General features: G+C 42.0%; 1 protein-coding gene across 7 annotated transcripts in view; it reads right to left on the bottom strand.

Annotated features, from left to right (window-relative positions):
- syt14a (synaptotagmin XIVa) overlaps positions 1-6,636 on the bottom strand; it is a 39,773-nt gene extending 33,137 nt beyond the window's left edge. For 6 of the 7 annotated variants that reach the window (XM_042073103.1, XM_042073105.1, XM_042073104.1 and 3 more), the window contains exon 1: positions 6,289-6,475. In XM_042073103.1, the coding sequence (XP_041929037.1) occupies positions 6,289-6,403 (115 nt within the window). In that variant the 5' untranslated portion in view covers positions 6,404-6,475. Of the gene's footprint in view, positions 1-6,288; positions 6,476-6,596 lie in introns of those variants that run through there. The other variant, XM_042073106.1, reaches the window with a different exon arrangement.
- Between the last annotated feature and the right edge of the window lie 11,704 nt (positions 6,637-18,340).

The raw sequence follows: 18,340 nt of genomic DNA, 5'->3' as shown, positions 1-18,340 counted from the left end.
ACACAATGAACACACAGTGAGGTGAAGCACACACTAATCCCGGCGCAGTGAGCTGCCTGCTACAACGGCGGCGCTCGGGGAGCAGTGAGGGGTTAGGTGCCTTGCTCAAGGGCACTTCAGCCGCGGCCCACTGGTCGGGGCTCGAACCGGCAACCCTCCGGTTACAAGTTCAGAGTGCTAACCAGTGGGCCACGGCTGCCCCAAATTTGTGAGTAGTCATGTTTCATGTTGGTCGTGCCTGTTATGTGGCTGTGGCATACTTTTTTAACATGGCTTCGCAAGAAGTGCACAGAACATAACCTAACAATATGTGCATAGAACATAACATGACAAGTTCATGCTGCATCAATTGAAGTCTTTTAGCTAATGATATCTTTGAAAAGCAATTCTGACCGCAGCAGTCCGCGGGCAATCCGCACAACACTGGTTCCCACTAAGCTCCCAGAGAGACATTCTATCCCATAAACAAAGACTGCAGTTGAATGCACATGCTCCTTTTAGAACAAAAGTAAAAAGCTAAGCAGAAAAAATCAGGCTTTGCGTGCCATTAATAATGTAGATTAAGTAGGCCTATCAGATTTTGGCAGCACAGTGACTTCTGCCATGGCTGTGTTTATTAAACAGGATCTTGCCTATCCGAGCAGAGATATCAGTGAATGGATAAATCAATTTGGCAAACGCCAGTGCTTCTCCCTATGTCAGCTGACAGGAAATGTCCTCCAACACAACCCAGAAAATAAAGACAAATTAGCCATTTTAATTAAATACAATGAGCCAACAAGACTCAGTTAATACCCTCCTCTTCCTTTGAAGTAATTGTAGCCTTCAAAAGATGAAACACTTCAGCACTATGGAAGGTAGCAACATAGAACAGAGCACTGGGTTTCAAAAGCCATGTCTTGTCTGCTCTGAAGATTCTACGTGTTTGTCCTCACTGTAGATATTTTTAACTGAGACATGGCATGGCGCATCTCATCCATGTCCTCGGAGTGCATCTAATGATGGCTGACATTTAAAGGCTGCACACCCTGCGTTGTGGTGCGAAGCGCCCCATGAGGTGAGGAGGAATGCGTGCGAGTGAACTCCAAATGTGGCACATCCTAAACCAGCTGCAGCTCTCAGCCTCTTAATTAAACATGGGATGAGCTCAGGGTTCCACTGCACCACGGAAGGTAAAAAAAGAGAACCTTCACAGATACCTTTACCCAGTAAGCAAAATTAAAACTCTATTACGACTCCACAAGCTGAGCTGTTAAGAATACACATCTTTATCTCTCTCTCTCTCATCCTCCCCCTCCCCAACACACACACATGCATATGCACATACGCACACACCCATGCATACAGTGGTAGTACTTGTGGTGTGTAAGACATTGATCCTGATAGGGGAAGCCACTGTTTGCTTTCTAATCTCATCTGGAAGTGACACAAAGGTCAAGCACACTTTATTTAGAGTACTAAGCTGAGTATAAGCACACAGAGGCACACAAAGGTCTGCTCTGATCTCAGAGTTTAAGTTCTGTTTTAGAATTATGCCGCATTGGACTTATTTTAAGTGTCAAACCAAAAAGAATACACACACACACACACACACACACACACACACACACACACACACCACTTACTAATGCTTTCTCTCTCTCTCTCTCTCACACACACACACACATTGACATTTGAGTGTTGAAGGCTGTTGGAAAATAATAATACAGCTAAACTGTATGCTGAATCCAAATCAGGAACTGAATTAGAAATTACACAAACATAACAATTCCAAAATGCATACAAGTTACATTTCTGTAATAAATGGTAATGCACCTGTTTGTGGTCAAGCTTTCTTACAGACTAAATCCAGTCTGTAGCTTGCTCACCAGTAGCACCTACAAATGCTACAAATGTTATGCAATGCCAACAGCTCTGTTGCCCCTGTGGAATGGCTATGTAGGTGTTAGACAGCTCTGACTTGTAGTAACACTATTTTTCTTATCCAAACCAAACTATGCTACTATGCTATCTTGTTATAGCTGTAAATCTCATATGCCATCTCATCAACATTTATCTATAGAAAAAGTATTCATTAAAACCTCAAAACTAATGAATCATCACCTATATAAAATGTCATCTGAATGATAGCAGTGCCCAGGGCAGAACATCACGTTGGCACTGGACATGTTATAGGCTATCAGGGGCATTAAGCTCTTCAGTGTGCCACTCAGGGCTGTATAAAGTTGAGCTCTTTCCACAAATGGCTTGTGGTCACTGAGAGACCACAATGGAATGAGTGTTCAGTAAAGAGATCTGCTGCAGCGCCGTGTCCATTTCACATGTAATTAAACTTTCATGTCTGTAATGGACCTCTCATTAGGGCCAGTTTGGCCAGAGTCACAGCTCCAACAGGAGCCTCCCCCCTTCAGCTGGTTGTTATGTCTACAGACACCTGACAGGCCACAACAGCTAGTCTTTGATCTCACCGATGACACAAGGATCACACATAAACAAACAAATAAATAACAATCCCAATTATATCACAGGGCCCCTCCTCAGCTACCCGGCTATTCTGAGGCCCTGTAATTGATTTCCTCGTGGGCATTTGCAAAGAAGATGTGATCAATGTGATGGTAATGCATTCCTGGTACACCATCTGTTTAGCTGCCCCCTCTCTTACACCCTGGCCATTTCTCACTCTCTTTTGCACATTGCTCTCTTTCAAAGAGGCTGTTTAGTATGTGTCGCTGCGTTTTTCATGTAATTCAGTAATTGGTAGAGGATTTTTTTATTTGGATGGATGAAAAAGTAATGAGGTAGACAGAGTGGTAGAAATGCCACCAGACACTGGCTTTGCTAGACCCAGACACACATACCTACTGCCCTTGTTGATCTCTGGACTATATATTTATTTTTAGGAAATGGAGCAGTTTTAATTAATAGCACAGCCATGCTCCTCTGTCTGAGACAGAAGCAAAAGGCTCATAGCTATACTGTTAGCAGTGGCTGTGGATTATTATTCATTCAACAGTATAAAATTGGCTGAAACCAGTATACATACTTCACTGGGTGCATCCTAGGCCTCTATACAGGTATTGCATTCTGAGAGTCATTTGTCAACCGTACAGTAACTGTGTCATCATCAATAACAACAAAGAACAATTGCTCAGATTGGAGATATAATGTCAGTGGATGCACTCAGTTGGCCAAACATTGACTTTGCCGAGATAAATTGCATTTCCTGACAGACAGCAACCTCCTTAACAAGCTAAATATCTCACAAGGATAAAAACAAAGAATGCCATACATCAAAGCTGTCAGTAGGGGCTGGATCTTATTGATCCAACAAAGGGGCTTCATATCGCTTTCTATCATTCTTGACGGGGGTTTCAGACGAATACTCCAGACCTATGGGGTAAAGACGGTCATAGTGTACAGACAGATATCCATAATGGCTTTGGAAGAACAAATGGGCATGTGGACATGATGAACTGGTCAGACATTGAAGATCAGCATTTTGCCAGAGAAGATTCACACTTCCACATGTTCAGTAGAGTGTGTAAACAGCATGTGTAGAGAAGTAATAGAGAATGAAATTTGAATTCTGCCTATAAAGTGATATCCTATTTTATTGTTTTCTCATAATCAGGATTTTTATTTCAATATACCACAACACCTTACCTACAGTATCCATAAACATCAGCTGTGAAAATGTAAGGTAGAGATGTGTATTGTCTTACAGTATCTACATACTACAGCTTGACTAATAAGAGAACTTTTAGCACTTCTTTCTCTGCGTCCCAAATGCTGGGGCCCTGCAGTGTGCATCTGGGACTTCTGTAGGGGCTCAGCTTGGGGTTCTGTGAGGGCTCTGGCAGCTGAGGCGCAGTAGCGCCGGCCTAATGTACTGTACTGCATCGGATGAATCCAGGTCATCAGACTCACACTCGCTTACCCCGGCCAGAACGCAATCTGGGACGGGGAAGATCATCCGAGAAGTGAAAAACAGCTGTGCCCTGCAACAGGGCTAGTTTCTCAAGCAGGCCAGGTACAGGAAGAGATAGGGAAAAAGGGTTCCCAAAGTCGCTCTGCCCACAGGGTGTGCAGATTAATGGCTGAGGGCTATGCCCTAAAACATGGCCTAGCATATTTCTAGCACAGCAGCAAAAAATTACTTTTAGCTTTGATAGATTTGGGTGATCTCACTACCAACATGAGATTTATTCTGCTTTCTCTCCATGTTAGCTTGTTATTTTACATCTTTAATGCTGCCTTGCATATCATAATGATGTTCCGGTTATGTTCACAATATTGTTTTTGAACCTGCTATAGAGCCTGATACTTACATTCTGACTGTTCTGGAGTGAAACTGAAACAGGGCTGTAATTTGTAACTGTAGTATTGTGCCAGTATAATTTTTACCTCTGGAGGATCTGGAATCATAGAACCAGCACATTCATAGAACCAAACACATTCAACCACATATAACAAATTTATCTATCACAAATAGCAGTATATGCTATTGTATGTACTGTACTAAAAATGTATATCTCTGTCTTTCACCAAAGCACAGGTGCATTGGTGCAGATGTATAAAATTATTCTGAATTGTATGATTGCCTCCTGCCGTCCCTCTCATCTCGGCCTGTTTCGGTTGGCATGGTAACATGCACATCAAAAAGCTCTGACCATTTCCAAATTGCACGCCAGCGCAGACACCCACACGAAGACGCAGCATAAGCCCTCTCCGGGTCCCACGCATCCCACCGGCACCACCGAGCCCTCACCGCAAAGCCGCTCCGCACACGAAAAAGCACATTATGATCGAAACCGTCGCCCGAGTAGATGAACACACAACCTCTGTCAAAAAACCTGCTCCAAATCACCACAACTTTGCTGACCATGGAACTCAGAGCAACGTGACTCATAGTAAAAAGTGACTCATTTCCACAAAGAGCCTGAGAGTAGCAGACAACCTGTGCATTAACATGACAATGTGGGCTTTAATTGATATTATTACCAGGCAGGAGTAAGTGGCAGATAAAAGCCAAATGCCACCATTAGTCTGAAACCATGTTAAAGCTGCTTTCGCAAGCCAGACACAACATCAACAAGTAAAAAGCCAGATGGACACTGGATTTGCTGACAATTCGGGGCTTCTAAAGTATTATGTGTTGATTCAAGTAAGAATTTTATATCCTTAACTGAGGAATTTTATGTAACCTGAAGTACAAAAGTAGGATGAGGATATCACCTGAAATCACCATTTAAGACTCTAAAACAGTAGTAGGCTAGCCTAGGGGAGGATAATCTTGCCTTTATGCGGTTGTCATGGAAAATTCTTATAGCATCAAATTGTCTTCTAAAAAAAGACTGTCGTTACAATTTATTATGACAGACATCAGGGTGTATCAAGTTAGAAAAAAAAGGGGCCAATTATTGAGTACAATTAGCGTGACACCATTTCCGGAGCTGAAAATGTCAACAGCAACAAACAGGACACACAACGTCTGTCTGGCAGAGTGAGGTTGATAGTAGACATATCCAGCTGTTTGCTGTCACTGGAAGTATCTTGTCAGCTTAGGTCAGTGTGTGTGACACTAGTTAAATGGGGCCTCGGGGGAAATGATCTCCCTTTGCTCAGCTAATCAGCTCATGGAAGACTTGGTCTGTGTGGAGGTCTAGGAATAAGAAGGGCAGCTGAAGGGAGGAGCCCTGGCAATTCATCACTGGACGAATGCTTCACATAGAGGTTAGGACATCAAGCCCTGTATTTCTCTCTATTTGTCTTAGCTTCCTAAATTTGGCTTGGAACTGTGCTTGTTCCTACCAGAAAAAAAAAAAAAAACAAGTCTACACAAGAACGGAAGTCCCTTGAGAACACACTGTTTTCTTAGTCTTTTTAGCAGCTATACACAGAAAAACAGCAACGATGTTTTTCAAGGCAAATCCAGTATCACCATACTGATTTCATCACAGATCGTAAACTACAGGTATATTTTTAGTTTACAATCTGTGACTCAATTTTTAGTCATAGTATAGTATAGTTTACTACATTTTTCAACAGAAAAGACACAATATGGCTCAAAATGCAAATGTTGAGTTGTACTGCTTGTCCATTTTGTTGGAACTAGAACTTATTCTAAAGGATAATGTTAAAACCAGTTTGTTTATCAATGTACGTTTACATTTATGTTGCCTACTTACTTTTGTCTAATATTTTTAAGTACATGTGTTTGCAGTGCCCTTGAATCTTGAATTGCTAAATCTCATTATCATTAACAACATTCTCGCCTAGTGTAATTACTTTTGAACAAGATGAGCATTCTGGTATCCGCAGTCATTATCCAAGATGTCCACACTAAACAGGGTGAAAAAACAAATAACACATAAAAACGACGAGGACTGACACATTTCCACATGACTTAGAGAAACAACAGAGTGAGGTCTAGCAGAGGATGTGACGTGGTGGTGACCCTGTATGCAAGATGAAGATATCCGAGAGAATATTATGCTGATGTAGTTGATGACTGAAGGTGACAAGTTACTGGCCACAGATAGCCACAAGTGGGATAGCAGCCATTTCAGACTGGGCTCCATCTATGGCCTGCTTACCTTTTCGGATGCAGATGAGCTCATGTACTCCACAATTACGTTCGCCACCTGGAAGAACAATGCATGTTTTAATGGTACACACCTAAGACATTAAATGAGGACAGACAGAAAAAATGCAGACATAGTAACAGGCAAAACTGCACCAAAGATATTCAAAAGGAACAGGGACAACATTACACCAAAAGACATTAGACACCAGAAAACATTTGATGGATGATGAAAATTAAAATGTCGAAAACTTCCTACTGCTGGAGCATAAATTACAGTTTGAGGTCAGTTAGGTCATTAACTTTCAGAGCAGACGAGAGAGACAGTAATGCTGCTGTCCCTCCATCGATGACCACCTTTGCTGAAGCAGAATTTAACGCAAATTGATCACAATATTCAAACCATATCGCTTGGCCAAACAAATTAACATCTGATTCAGTCACACCTAGAGTCTTTTTAATGAGGCATGAAATTGTGTTTTTTTCTAATCAGGCATCTGTCCTAGCCACCTCAGAGGCCAAGCAAGCCAATCTCCATGCAGAATGCAAACAGCTGGTAAGCCATCCGCCCTGCTGCTCACAAGCCATGATGATCTATGCCAAACAGCTTTATAGTCAGATGCTATACACACTGGGGTATGGGTCTTCAGCAAGACCTTTCCATTCATAAAATCTCCTGCAATTAATTTGCTTTAAAACCCACCAATACTGTATTAAATATAAACACGTTAATAGTATGATTGAGCAAAGGACAGCAGAATTAGCATTTGCAAAACACTTTCTTGCCCAGGACATTGATGCAGGATTAGGTTCTAAACTGTTCTCAGCTTTCAAGTTCAAGTATTCAGCAGATGGAATTGCGACTGCAAGCAACATCTGAAATGGACACCCATTAATTAGCACTGATATTTTCCATTATGTATTGGAGAGAGTAAAGCTAACCACCCTCCGTCCCCTAATAATGAACTGAGAGCAATCTGGGTGGCCCCCCAAGGCAAGAAGCAGAGATGGAAAGCAACCTAGTGGGCTGTTGCTGTGGTTCAAATTCAAATGGAAGCTACTCAACCACTTCATCATTCTAATAAAGATGGTCTTACCCAATAAACTCAATTAAACGAGTTTGTCTTTATGGTAATAGTGTGTTAAGCAAAAGTGTTAAGGTCTTAGGGAAACATAAGCCCTTTGGTATTAATACAACACCTTTACCACACATATGTAAGCATTGCCTCTGGTGAGGAGAGCCTCCACGCCAGTATCTTTTCGCCTTGACTGAGACCGTTTTTTTTTGCTGTTGTTGTTGTGTCTTCACTTGACCTCTGTCTGCAGGCTAAGGTCACCTTAATTAGCTTAAAATAGCCTGGGATTCAAATTCAAGTAAAAGTGCATTTACCGATTGGGAATGCCATTCCTACTCACATTTATGACTATGAGTTAAAAGAGAGTTGCCTGATAGAGTAGATCGTTTTGTACGGTGGCTTAGATGTGTGGTGTGGTTTGGTCTAAAAAAATAATCTGAAAGGAGGCACTTTGAAAATATTATAAATAAAAACATCAAAATCTTACTGAAGTGCATACATAAAATACTCACAGACATCTTTAAATAATATAGACCAAAGCCAAAACCAGCAAAGCTCCAAGATTTTCAAACACAGATTATTCTGTGCTGTATGCTGCATGTAAAGGTTTTCTGGCTCCACGACAGCCATTTTGTAAGTGAAGTGCAATGTCACTGTTGAATCAGTGTACAAATAGAGGACCTAATGTTTTACTTTAGCTCAGATCAATGGAACATCTGTGAGTGGGTGGTGGAGCATGAAAGCGCCTGATATTCCCCCCACTCTCTAGCAGACATACGCTGCTAGCCTGCACTACACTGCTGCTTCAGGCTAATTGTCATTTTGTTAGTAATAGTTAGAAACAACAAACAGTTTGAAGGTCACAGAATAATAAAAAAAAGACAAATAAAACAAAGTGTATATAAAACTGGCTGATCATTTATATATTCTCTCTAATGCAACAGTTTGCCTTGCTGAGTCTGTTTGTTCCTTACTGCCGGTGTACAGCTGGCATGGCACATTGCTCTCATTACCTGTGCCTGAGCCATTCATTCAAATCATCTTAGCCAAGATGGTCAGAGATATTTCACTAACCAAAGGCACCCACTGCTCTGGCTGAAAAAGCTGAAATTCCCAAAAATACCAGCAAGTGAACAACTCAAACTGCAAACTCAAGAGTCTAAAGGTGCATCATGTTTTTATTCTCGTAACTTGGTCACGACTGTTGAGGTTTTTTGGCACTTATTTCTCATTTTTGGTCTGATTGAGAAATGTCTCAATGGAGTGTAGGTGAGGCAGAAAGTGTAAACTAAGCCAAGGTGGTGTGATGTTTTGTTGCCAGACTTGCTGTTCTCTCCAGCAGACTGCCACACTTGTATTTTTAGGCTTGTCCCAGATTCCAAGTGGAATCTCCAGCTACCTGCTGAGGAAAAGCAGACTGCGATTTTTCAGGAGCCTGGAGCGCTGCTGAATGCAAAACAGCAGAAAGAAAGAAAGGTGTGAAAGACAGAAAATAGTGTGAAAAAGAGAGAGAAAGACAGGTAGAACCTGGCTGCCTTGAATGAGTCTGTCACCTCCAAACCCAGTAAATAATGTTGAGCATACAAACAGAGCACCCTCTCTGCAGCAGGCCTTACTAAAAGCCTCTCTCACTTAAACAAGGTTTCCAGAAGTTACCAGGACAGATTCCACCAAACTTTTTCAAGATCTTTCCCAAACTGATTATCTGTTTTTAAATGATGCAACTTCCATACTTTTTAAAAAAGACTTTCATTCACATTTTCCAATCTTTTCCATGTCTGGAGAAAAAGCATGTATTTAATTCCATACTTTTCCAGACCTGCGCAAGTCCTTCGGCTACACTGTCCCTCTCTTACTCCTTTATCTACACGTGGCAGGCAACCACTGCAAGCTGCTGTTACATTTACTGTCGCCACAGGGTCAACACGTCTGAAAATCCCATCTTTTCTGCTTAATAAACTGTGATACATGAGATTAAGTCCCCACAGCCAGTTTACTGTCGCAGTCTATTGATTGGTTGCCGTGGCTCAGTAATAAGATTGTAATTCACCACTTTGAAATGGTGAGACAGCAAAGTAATGAACAAACACGAGAGGCTGGGAATGATATTATGTGCCGAAATGAATATCAGAAAGTGGATGTGTAGAGGAGTCACACTGTTAAATCAAGTCTAATAAAACATATCGACCACATGTCGGAAGGGGAAAGTGATACAGACAGAGGGACAGGCAAAAAGAGAGCAGAAGTGAGTGAGTGTGTGTGTGTGTGTGTGTGTGTGTGTGTGTGTGTGTGTGTGTGTGTCAGAGGGTGATGGTATGCATGTAACTGAGAAAGAGAGGAGAAAAAGAAAGAGGAGTGAGTGCTACTCACAGTTATCACTCCAGAACACTATACTCTCAATTATCACTAGGAGGAGGGCTACCTTTGAAGCCTCAGATAAATTTGCTATATTATCTCGGTGGCTAATGCTACTGTGTATCACCGAGCTAAAAAGGTGGTAAGACCTCTATGTGAAACTGTCTGGGTCCAAATACCTCAGCTGACAATCAAGCTCAGTTGGAAACTACCAGGTCATACTCCAAGAAAGCTCTGTCCTCCTCTTCCTCATTTTAATGACAACAATTCTGTGGAATCAGACTGATGGAAGCCCACAAGACTAAAATCATATGAAGATGACAGCCTGTTTCTATTTGTTATGTGCAATCTCTAATGAACTAGTAGCCACTGATGTCCAGTTATATCACTGGACAGTGGTACTGACCTGTATCAAATGACAATTATATCTTGCTCTTTTCAGTATCAGTGATTATCAGTTGAAAATGTAACAGTCAGGGTCTGAGTATTGGGATTGCTGAACCTCTGGAGATGCTGTGCAATCCATGGGGCTCACACATTCGCTCCCTGAGGACAACATGGGCTTATTTTTTTTACGGGTGACAGAATGTTATATGGAACATCCCAGCACTGTCTCGTCTGTGTTGGCGATATCTGACATGCAGCAGGGTTCTGCTACAAAGGCTCAGATGACAGCACGTCACTCAAGCACAACGTGGCCAATGTGTTGCCATGTCACAGGCTTTTGAGAAAGATGGCAGAAGTGTCCTTTAGTGCTTTCCTTTGAATTAAGGGAACATTTTTTGTGAGGTCTAATTCATCAAATACGGCTAGGGTCATTTGTTACGTTACCAGTTGAGCAATCTGAAATGTGACAAATGAACTGCTTTCACAATGACTGTACCCATGAATGATGTTGGTTGTTCACTTTTTTAATGCACACTGAACAGCTGACTATATAAAGCAGCTGGGCTGTATAACGCAGTACATACAAGACATTAATGGGAAATTAATGATATTAAATCAAAGTTTAACAAGACCCCTGCCTGCTAACTACGATAGTTTATTTGCATTGTGTTACATTTAATCTGACAAAAAGCGACAATTACCAACATGGCCTCGTTTAAGGGTGGCTTGTTGAGAGCTTCACTGGCTCCAAATCATACCCTTAGGGGACACTGATAATGGGATGGATTATTTCTCTTTTCCTGTGTGTGTGTGTGTGTGTGTGTGTGTGTGTGTGTGTGTGTGGCAGACTGTGTGTGTGAGAGAAAGAAAGAGGGAGAGAGAGAGAATCAGTATGCTAAAATGAGTAAGAATGCAGTGATACTTTTCTGGCTATTTAAAGGCTATTTAATTTAAAAAATAAGTAACACAATAAATTATATGTTTTATAATTTATGTTTATTTAATCATGGCATCAAACCTCTCCAAAACAATTACTCATACCATTCTATTCCTAGCCACACTTTTCTTGTCTGTATGTATTCCTTGATTTCTGTTCTAGGACAGAAATAACAGCTTACAGAGTTATCTCTCGTTACCTTGGAACCAAACATAGTCATTTTAACATGCAATCCAAACCCTGAAAGGGTATCAGGATCCAAACAGACTTGACAGCGTTTGACTTAATCCTTGTCTTGCCGTACACGTGCCTCACCTGAGGTTAATATCAGATGGCATGCCAGAGAGCACTGCACTTCTCGCTTTCAACTGGGACGTGTTGATTGTGCAATGTAAATCAATGGCACCACTGCCACCAGGACAGCAAGGCCAACACAGCACACCACACTGGGCATCACAATTAACAACTTGTATTGTTGAATTAAATCAGCACGCTGCAAATCTTGGAAACCTTGAATATTTCCATCTGCCACACATGAGGGGAAACAATGCAGAAAGAACAACGAGGTACTCCTCCGAGGAGCCTAATTCAATATTAAATAGTGCTATTAGTCGACACTTACACCCCCATAACTCCATGCACCACTCATTAATTAATCATGCAGGCTGATTTGGTGATATGGCTCCAGACATTCTGGCACAGGGAGCTCTCCAGAAGTAGAGAAACCAACATCCCTCTCTCCCTCCCTCACAGGAGACAAGACACCAAAAAGAACAATTGAAGCACAGAGGCACAGAGATTAAATGATGATGCACTGCTGCTTAACTCAGCATTGTTTGTTGAGGAGGAGTACTGTGTTAAATCTAAGATAATTACCTGCAGATGAGCAGACGCACTATGTTCGGACATAATCAAATTCAGAGTGCCCATGAGCAACGGGAAGTAGTCATGAACATAAAGGCTGAAAATAATTACTTCCTTGTTATCATCTTGGGCAACATTGAATAAACTGTGAGCCACTGTGAACTTTGTGTCATGCTGTCTTGTCATAATATTTGCAAAACACAGACTGTATTATTTTCTGTTTATTGTTCACTGTGAAAAAGCACAGTACACAAGGAGGCAATGAACATAAACTTGTTTGCAAAAACTATTAGCAGTCGTGAGAGACACAAACTCTCACTCTCCCACCTCAGATGGAGTGAACTTTACATAGAGGTTACACACAGATGGAGTGATATCAGTTTAATTAGAGCCTGTGTGCATCATTAGGCTGAAACTGAACTGATTTAAGAATAATACCTGCACAAGCAAGTCACCTAATGATGCATTTTCTAGCTAATCAACAATGGGGTAAATCTCCCAATGTGCTTTTCTGCTTCTTTTAATGCTTCTCTCTCTCTCTCTAGTGCTTCTTTCTGTCTCTCTCTCTCTCTCTCTCTCTCTAGTGCTTCTCTCTCTCTCTCTCTTGTGGTTATGGCAGCTACCGGCACTGCCACAAATGGCTGACCACCCTGTTTACTGCAGTTGTGCTCTGAGTGCAACGCATGCAGTTTCAGACTCCCCACAGACCTCGGCAACATGGCACACCAATTACCGCCACCTCCTCCTCCCTCTCCTCCTCCACCTCTTTCTCCTCCTCTTCCTCCTCCTCTCTCACCATGCTCACCACCACACCAACTCCCACCTGAGAGGGCTGTCAAGGAGGCTGTTTTCAAGTCTCCCTTCTTTGGAGAGTTGTTCACAGCAGTGGTGGGAGTGCTGGGCGCTCAGCAATCCACCAACCCACTGGAGAGTGGAGACACACACACACACACACACACACACACACACACACACACACACACACACACAAACAGGCTCCATGGCAACTTCAGGGATAGTCACAGTACACAATATTGTATACACCACCAGATAAAGATACAGCTGTACAGTTCATTAACAAAACATGAGGTACAGGCTTTGGCAGGTAATGCACAGAGAGAACACACATGGTAACTCCATATGTGGGTGCACATATAAAAACAGACAAGTGCAGATACTTACAGTCACGACTCATTTGTGTAGAGAGAGAAGAGAGAGAGAGAGAGAGAGAGAAAGAAAGAGAGAGAAAAGCGATGCATGAGAGACACAGACACAAGGCCTGATCTGCTCTTCCTTTCTCTTGCTTGGCCTGCGTCTCACCCCATAGTCTAATCCCCCGCAAGCCACAAAGCCAGCAAATCCTAGAGCTTGCGGTCTTAATGGATATTATTGTTCACATTTCCCTTTCCCCTTGTTTTAAACACCACGGCCTCTGTGTTAGACAGGGTGTTTTTATGATAAATAAAGTGTCCCGTGGGTGTATGAACTCTGTGTGCTTCTGGTTTGTCCCCTGTTGACAGATCCTGCAAAGTGCTGATTCCTGCGTCTCCTCGGACTGGTCTTAAGGCTTAAGGTAGAGGTGCTGCTGACCCTCCTCCCCACGTCTCTCATTAGTCATAATCTCATTAGTAATAATACACTCCCCTCTGGGCACACGCCTGAGGGATGGGCTCTCTGACACACACACACACACACACACACACACACACACACACACACACAACACACCCATTATTCATGCGTTAGCACACATGCAAAACACACACAGAATGTGTGCACGATTGCCATCGGGACATCAGTTTAAATACATGTTTGTTCGCGGGTACTGCATGATTTATGCGTGTGGCGCCGGCCTCCCAATTGATGCCTGTATCTCTTTCTCTGCACAGCTGCTCTCCACGCCTCACCTCCTCTCGCTCACCTAATGTGAAGGGTGACCAGGCAGGCCCTGTTGGTCCCAGCGGGCAGAGAGCAGAGCTAACAACCACATCCCACATACAGAACCAGGCCCAGGAGCTGACATCACTTTAGCTACCCCACTGGAGCAAAGTGAACACTAGCCTTCGCCCTGTCATCAAAGGCAGGTGAAGGGATTAGACTGTTTTCTTTCAGAACCACACAATCTCCAAGTTGCCTGCGTTTGGATCCAGCCCTAATGCAATCACTTGCTGTAGAATGTAGAGTGATTAATGGCATGCAGGGTTTTTATGAATGATGTCAGTGAAACGCACCGCGACAGCCAGTGGGACCAAATGCACATTGTTCAACTTAATGCCGAAGTGAGTGTGTGAGTGAAGAATGGCAGAGCCTTGGATGCTGTCAGAAAAGGCCCGCAAGCACCAGACTGTTGAAGATGAATATCTTCTTAATGCCACTTTGACGGTCAGCAGGCAACATTAGTTTAGTAGCCAAACAAACAAAAAATCAGACATGTCTACAGTCAAATCAAATTGGCTCCAGGTAATACATGGTGTTTGTGAGATGGTGACTCAAACCCATATCTGAGTCCAGACAGCTGAGTGAGGAATTCACACTTCACCACATCTCAGTCCTGACGGCTCCATCTTTTTCAACACTGATTATACCAGCCATGCTAATGCTCTTTTATATTCATATGACAAATCTTTTAGATAATAATTTAAATGTAGGTCTTATCTAAACTTCAAAAACACCTCGCATCTCCTTGATCTAAAAACGTGGAGATGGAAAATCAAAAGCCTTCTCTGCCAGTGACTCTACTACCCATGGAACTGTCTTGCAATGAATCTCTGTAACTGATACGGGTCATGCTAGTTTCACAGTGAACTCAGTGAACTCTACTGCACTGAGTTTGTCTTCTCACCATAGTTAAAGTTTAGCTTGAGCAGCTATTAGGATACCACAAACTCCACTAACTCCCTTAATTAAAACACCCACAAAAATTCAGTAAGGGGTCCCTCACATGGAAGACAATCAATTTCCTTCACGGAATGTGGAGCTCTCTAATTATTCGGCCGGACAAGGTTAAAATGGAAAAACCCTCTTAAAATCAATCAGGGGAGTCACAAGTTGAAGGTTACAGCACGTTTCATTTCCTGTTTGGAAAGTGAGCCGACAACAGGAACAACGCCTGGCTATCTGTTGATTAAAATCAGTTTCAGAAGAGGAATGAGAGGTAGCTAGTAAATACTGTGAAATATAGCGGCAATTTTTTTATCACTTTTCTGCTCTGAGGATAGAATGGCCATGACACATCCCTAAATTAGGTCCTTTCATGACACACATTCATAAGGCATATCTGAATGACAGCAGCCCACCTGAGTCCACCAGAGAACAACAGCCACCTGACTGCCTGAATCCCCCTCATTCAGACAGCAGGGCCTGCTCGCCGCCAGAGCCCTAAATCTCACAGCTTCATCGCCAACAGGCCCACGATAAAATATGGCAGAGGCTGTTGGCACCGTGGTCTTTTCGAAAACGCCGCACTGAAAAATGAGCCCGACTACAGAAAAGTCGATAAATAAGGCATGCTCTTTCAGGCTGCCAGTGCACGCTATACGCCTGCAGGGAGAGCTTGGCGCATAAAAGGGGCTGTGTGCATTTTTGAATGGGAACAAAACTTTTGAAGAGATGGCTGCTGCTCTTCTCTATTTGCTCATTGTGCATGCTGCTGTGGTCCAGTTTCATATAAAAATCAAAGGTTTCAAACTTGTCTCCACAAATGTTTCCAGCTACAGAATATGTATATTGTGAGAACTTTGAGTCTCACTGAGACTACAGTCTGTTTTGAAAAGACATATGACAACTTTCTCTATGGCACAGTCTTTGTGGACATTCTCCTATTATGCTACAATGTCAGCAGCACTGTAGATGTAATAATTATTTGAAGGAAGGTGATTTTGGTGCCAGCTTGGCAAAAACCTTGTTGGATCACTTCACATTGCCTTGTGAATGCAAGCTGAGATGGTTAAACAAAACCAGTGTGGATATTTAAAAGACTATAATGGAAAGATGGAGCAGTTTCCAAACCAAACTGACAAGTACTTTATTGTGCAAAATAAATATATAGCTACCACCATGTTTCTAAACAGATAGGTGATTATTAATAGTGGGTTGGGTTATTGTCAACAGCTACTGTTTTTAGAAAGCCAAAAAATCTCTTTATTAGGCCTAATTATATCAGCTTCCAATTCTAGAGTAGAGCATCCCCAGCCAGCAAATCATATTTTGTAATTATAGTGCACAGATTTGTCAGAAAATTCAGAGCAAGCAGATAAACAAACACATTTTCATCAGATATCTTGTAAGGGCATGGAAGCAAGAAACTGAGGAAGTAAAACACAGAAATGGTGCTATTGCTGTTAGACAACAAAGGCCCATCGCAAGAGAAAGAAAAACCGCACATGCACCCAACAATGCTCCAATTTTCCACTCTATGGGATTCTGTTCCAACATATCTCTGTCTTGCATGGATGAAGATTTCAGTTGCATCTCCTTTAAGCATACAGTAAGATTAATATTTCATCAGGCGTTGTGTGTCAGCCAGGCAATGGTGGCAAATGGAATTCATGGTTAACCTGGGTGGAGAACTTTGCTGTTTTCTTGTTGGAGAAGCATGACTTATTCAATAGTCTCTGGCACATGCCCACTGCCTCATAGAACCTTAGTGCAGGGGTTCTCCTGCATGTGCTCAGTGCCTGGCGTGCTATTGCAACTAATCCACTAATATACTGAGATCAAAACATGATGCATTATTATATGGGTTGTGACCACCATTAAATCCCTTGTGCCAATTTCATTATCATGCTCTCCCCTTTTAATCAGCTTCTCAACCACTGTATTTAATTTATTCAGCCCATCTAATAAAAGCCACTGTGCATTGTGGCTTTATTTTTAGTTGAAGTGGATACTTAATTAAACTGTTAGTTTTAACACTAGGAAGGAAAATCTCAAATATCACATATTACAGAAGAAATACACATATAAAAGACTGAGATTCAGCTTTTAGCTAAAGCTTTCAGCTTTTAGTTTCAGATTTTGAGACTACCACAATTTTGTAAGCCATGTAGGAGGATAGGCAAACATTTGCTAAAGACTTACAGAACAACACTAATAAATGCAAAATTATTATTATTATTATTAAAACTCACCACATGTGTAGGTAGTGTGTGGGAGCCTAAGTGGTTCAGCTGTTCAGCTAGAATGCACATTCAAAGCCAGTGTTATTCATGATGACCTGTAGCAATATTCTCCATTGCCAACACGGGGGGCAAAGAGAATACTATAACAGCCATTGTTTAAATGCAGTGTACAAAATGACTGCTTTAGATATTGAGCAACGACTTCGTTAAGCTCACAACCATATTACTCCTTAAGGTTTATTTTAATACAAACATATTTGATGAACGAAAACAGGGCACTGTCTATACTCTATACAACCTGTTTGAATGTTATTACCACCTAAGGACGCGGCGTGAATTGTTATTACTGTACAACTGGTCCTTATTACTTTGCTGCTTACTTTCACAAAGCAGGCTAGCTTTCTTTCTAAATATGTGACAACATGGTATATTAGAACACACACACACACAGCCTACACACCGAGAGAGAGAGAGAGAGAGAGAGAGAAAGAGAGAATAGAGACGAGGTAGGCTACAGAGATAAACAAAAATGCTGATTCCACGCGCCCTATGCACACTATGAACAAGGAAGAAACCCCTTCATTGCATTAAAGTAATGTTCATTTCGTCAGTTTTCACTTACAACCATAAAGCCAGTGACCAGATAAACACACAATGTGAACCGATGGCGAATAAAAACTACACAGGAGAAGCTGCATGCTACTATCAAGTAGGCTAGAAACGTGGTCGAAATGGAATTTAAGGAGCTGTCCTTTCAGTACTACATGTAGCCTATGGACCACAAGCACAGGTTTTCAACTGTGCAGACTCGGGATTACTCCCCGCCTGTATCGCTCGCCTTCAATCTCTGCAAAATTACAATCGCTTCAAACTTTTAAAATCACCAATAAGGCAGACCGACATTAGCAGTAGCAGTTAAACCACAACAGCGAACATCTAAGGTCCCCATCAGCTTAAGTGAAATTATTGTTACCAAAAGAGAAGTTATATATAAGAAGACGAGACCGTTATTGGCCTA

Source organism: Alosa sapidissima, chromosome 19, assembly GCF_018492685.1.
Source record: "Alosa sapidissima isolate fAloSap1 chromosome 19, fAloSap1.pri, whole genome shotgun sequence".
NCBI classification, from domain to species: Eukaryota; Metazoa; Chordata; class Actinopteri; order Clupeiformes; family Clupeidae; genus Alosa; species Alosa sapidissima.
Note: the sequence above shows the minus strand (reverse complement) of the source record. Positions and strands in the feature narration are given on the sequence as shown.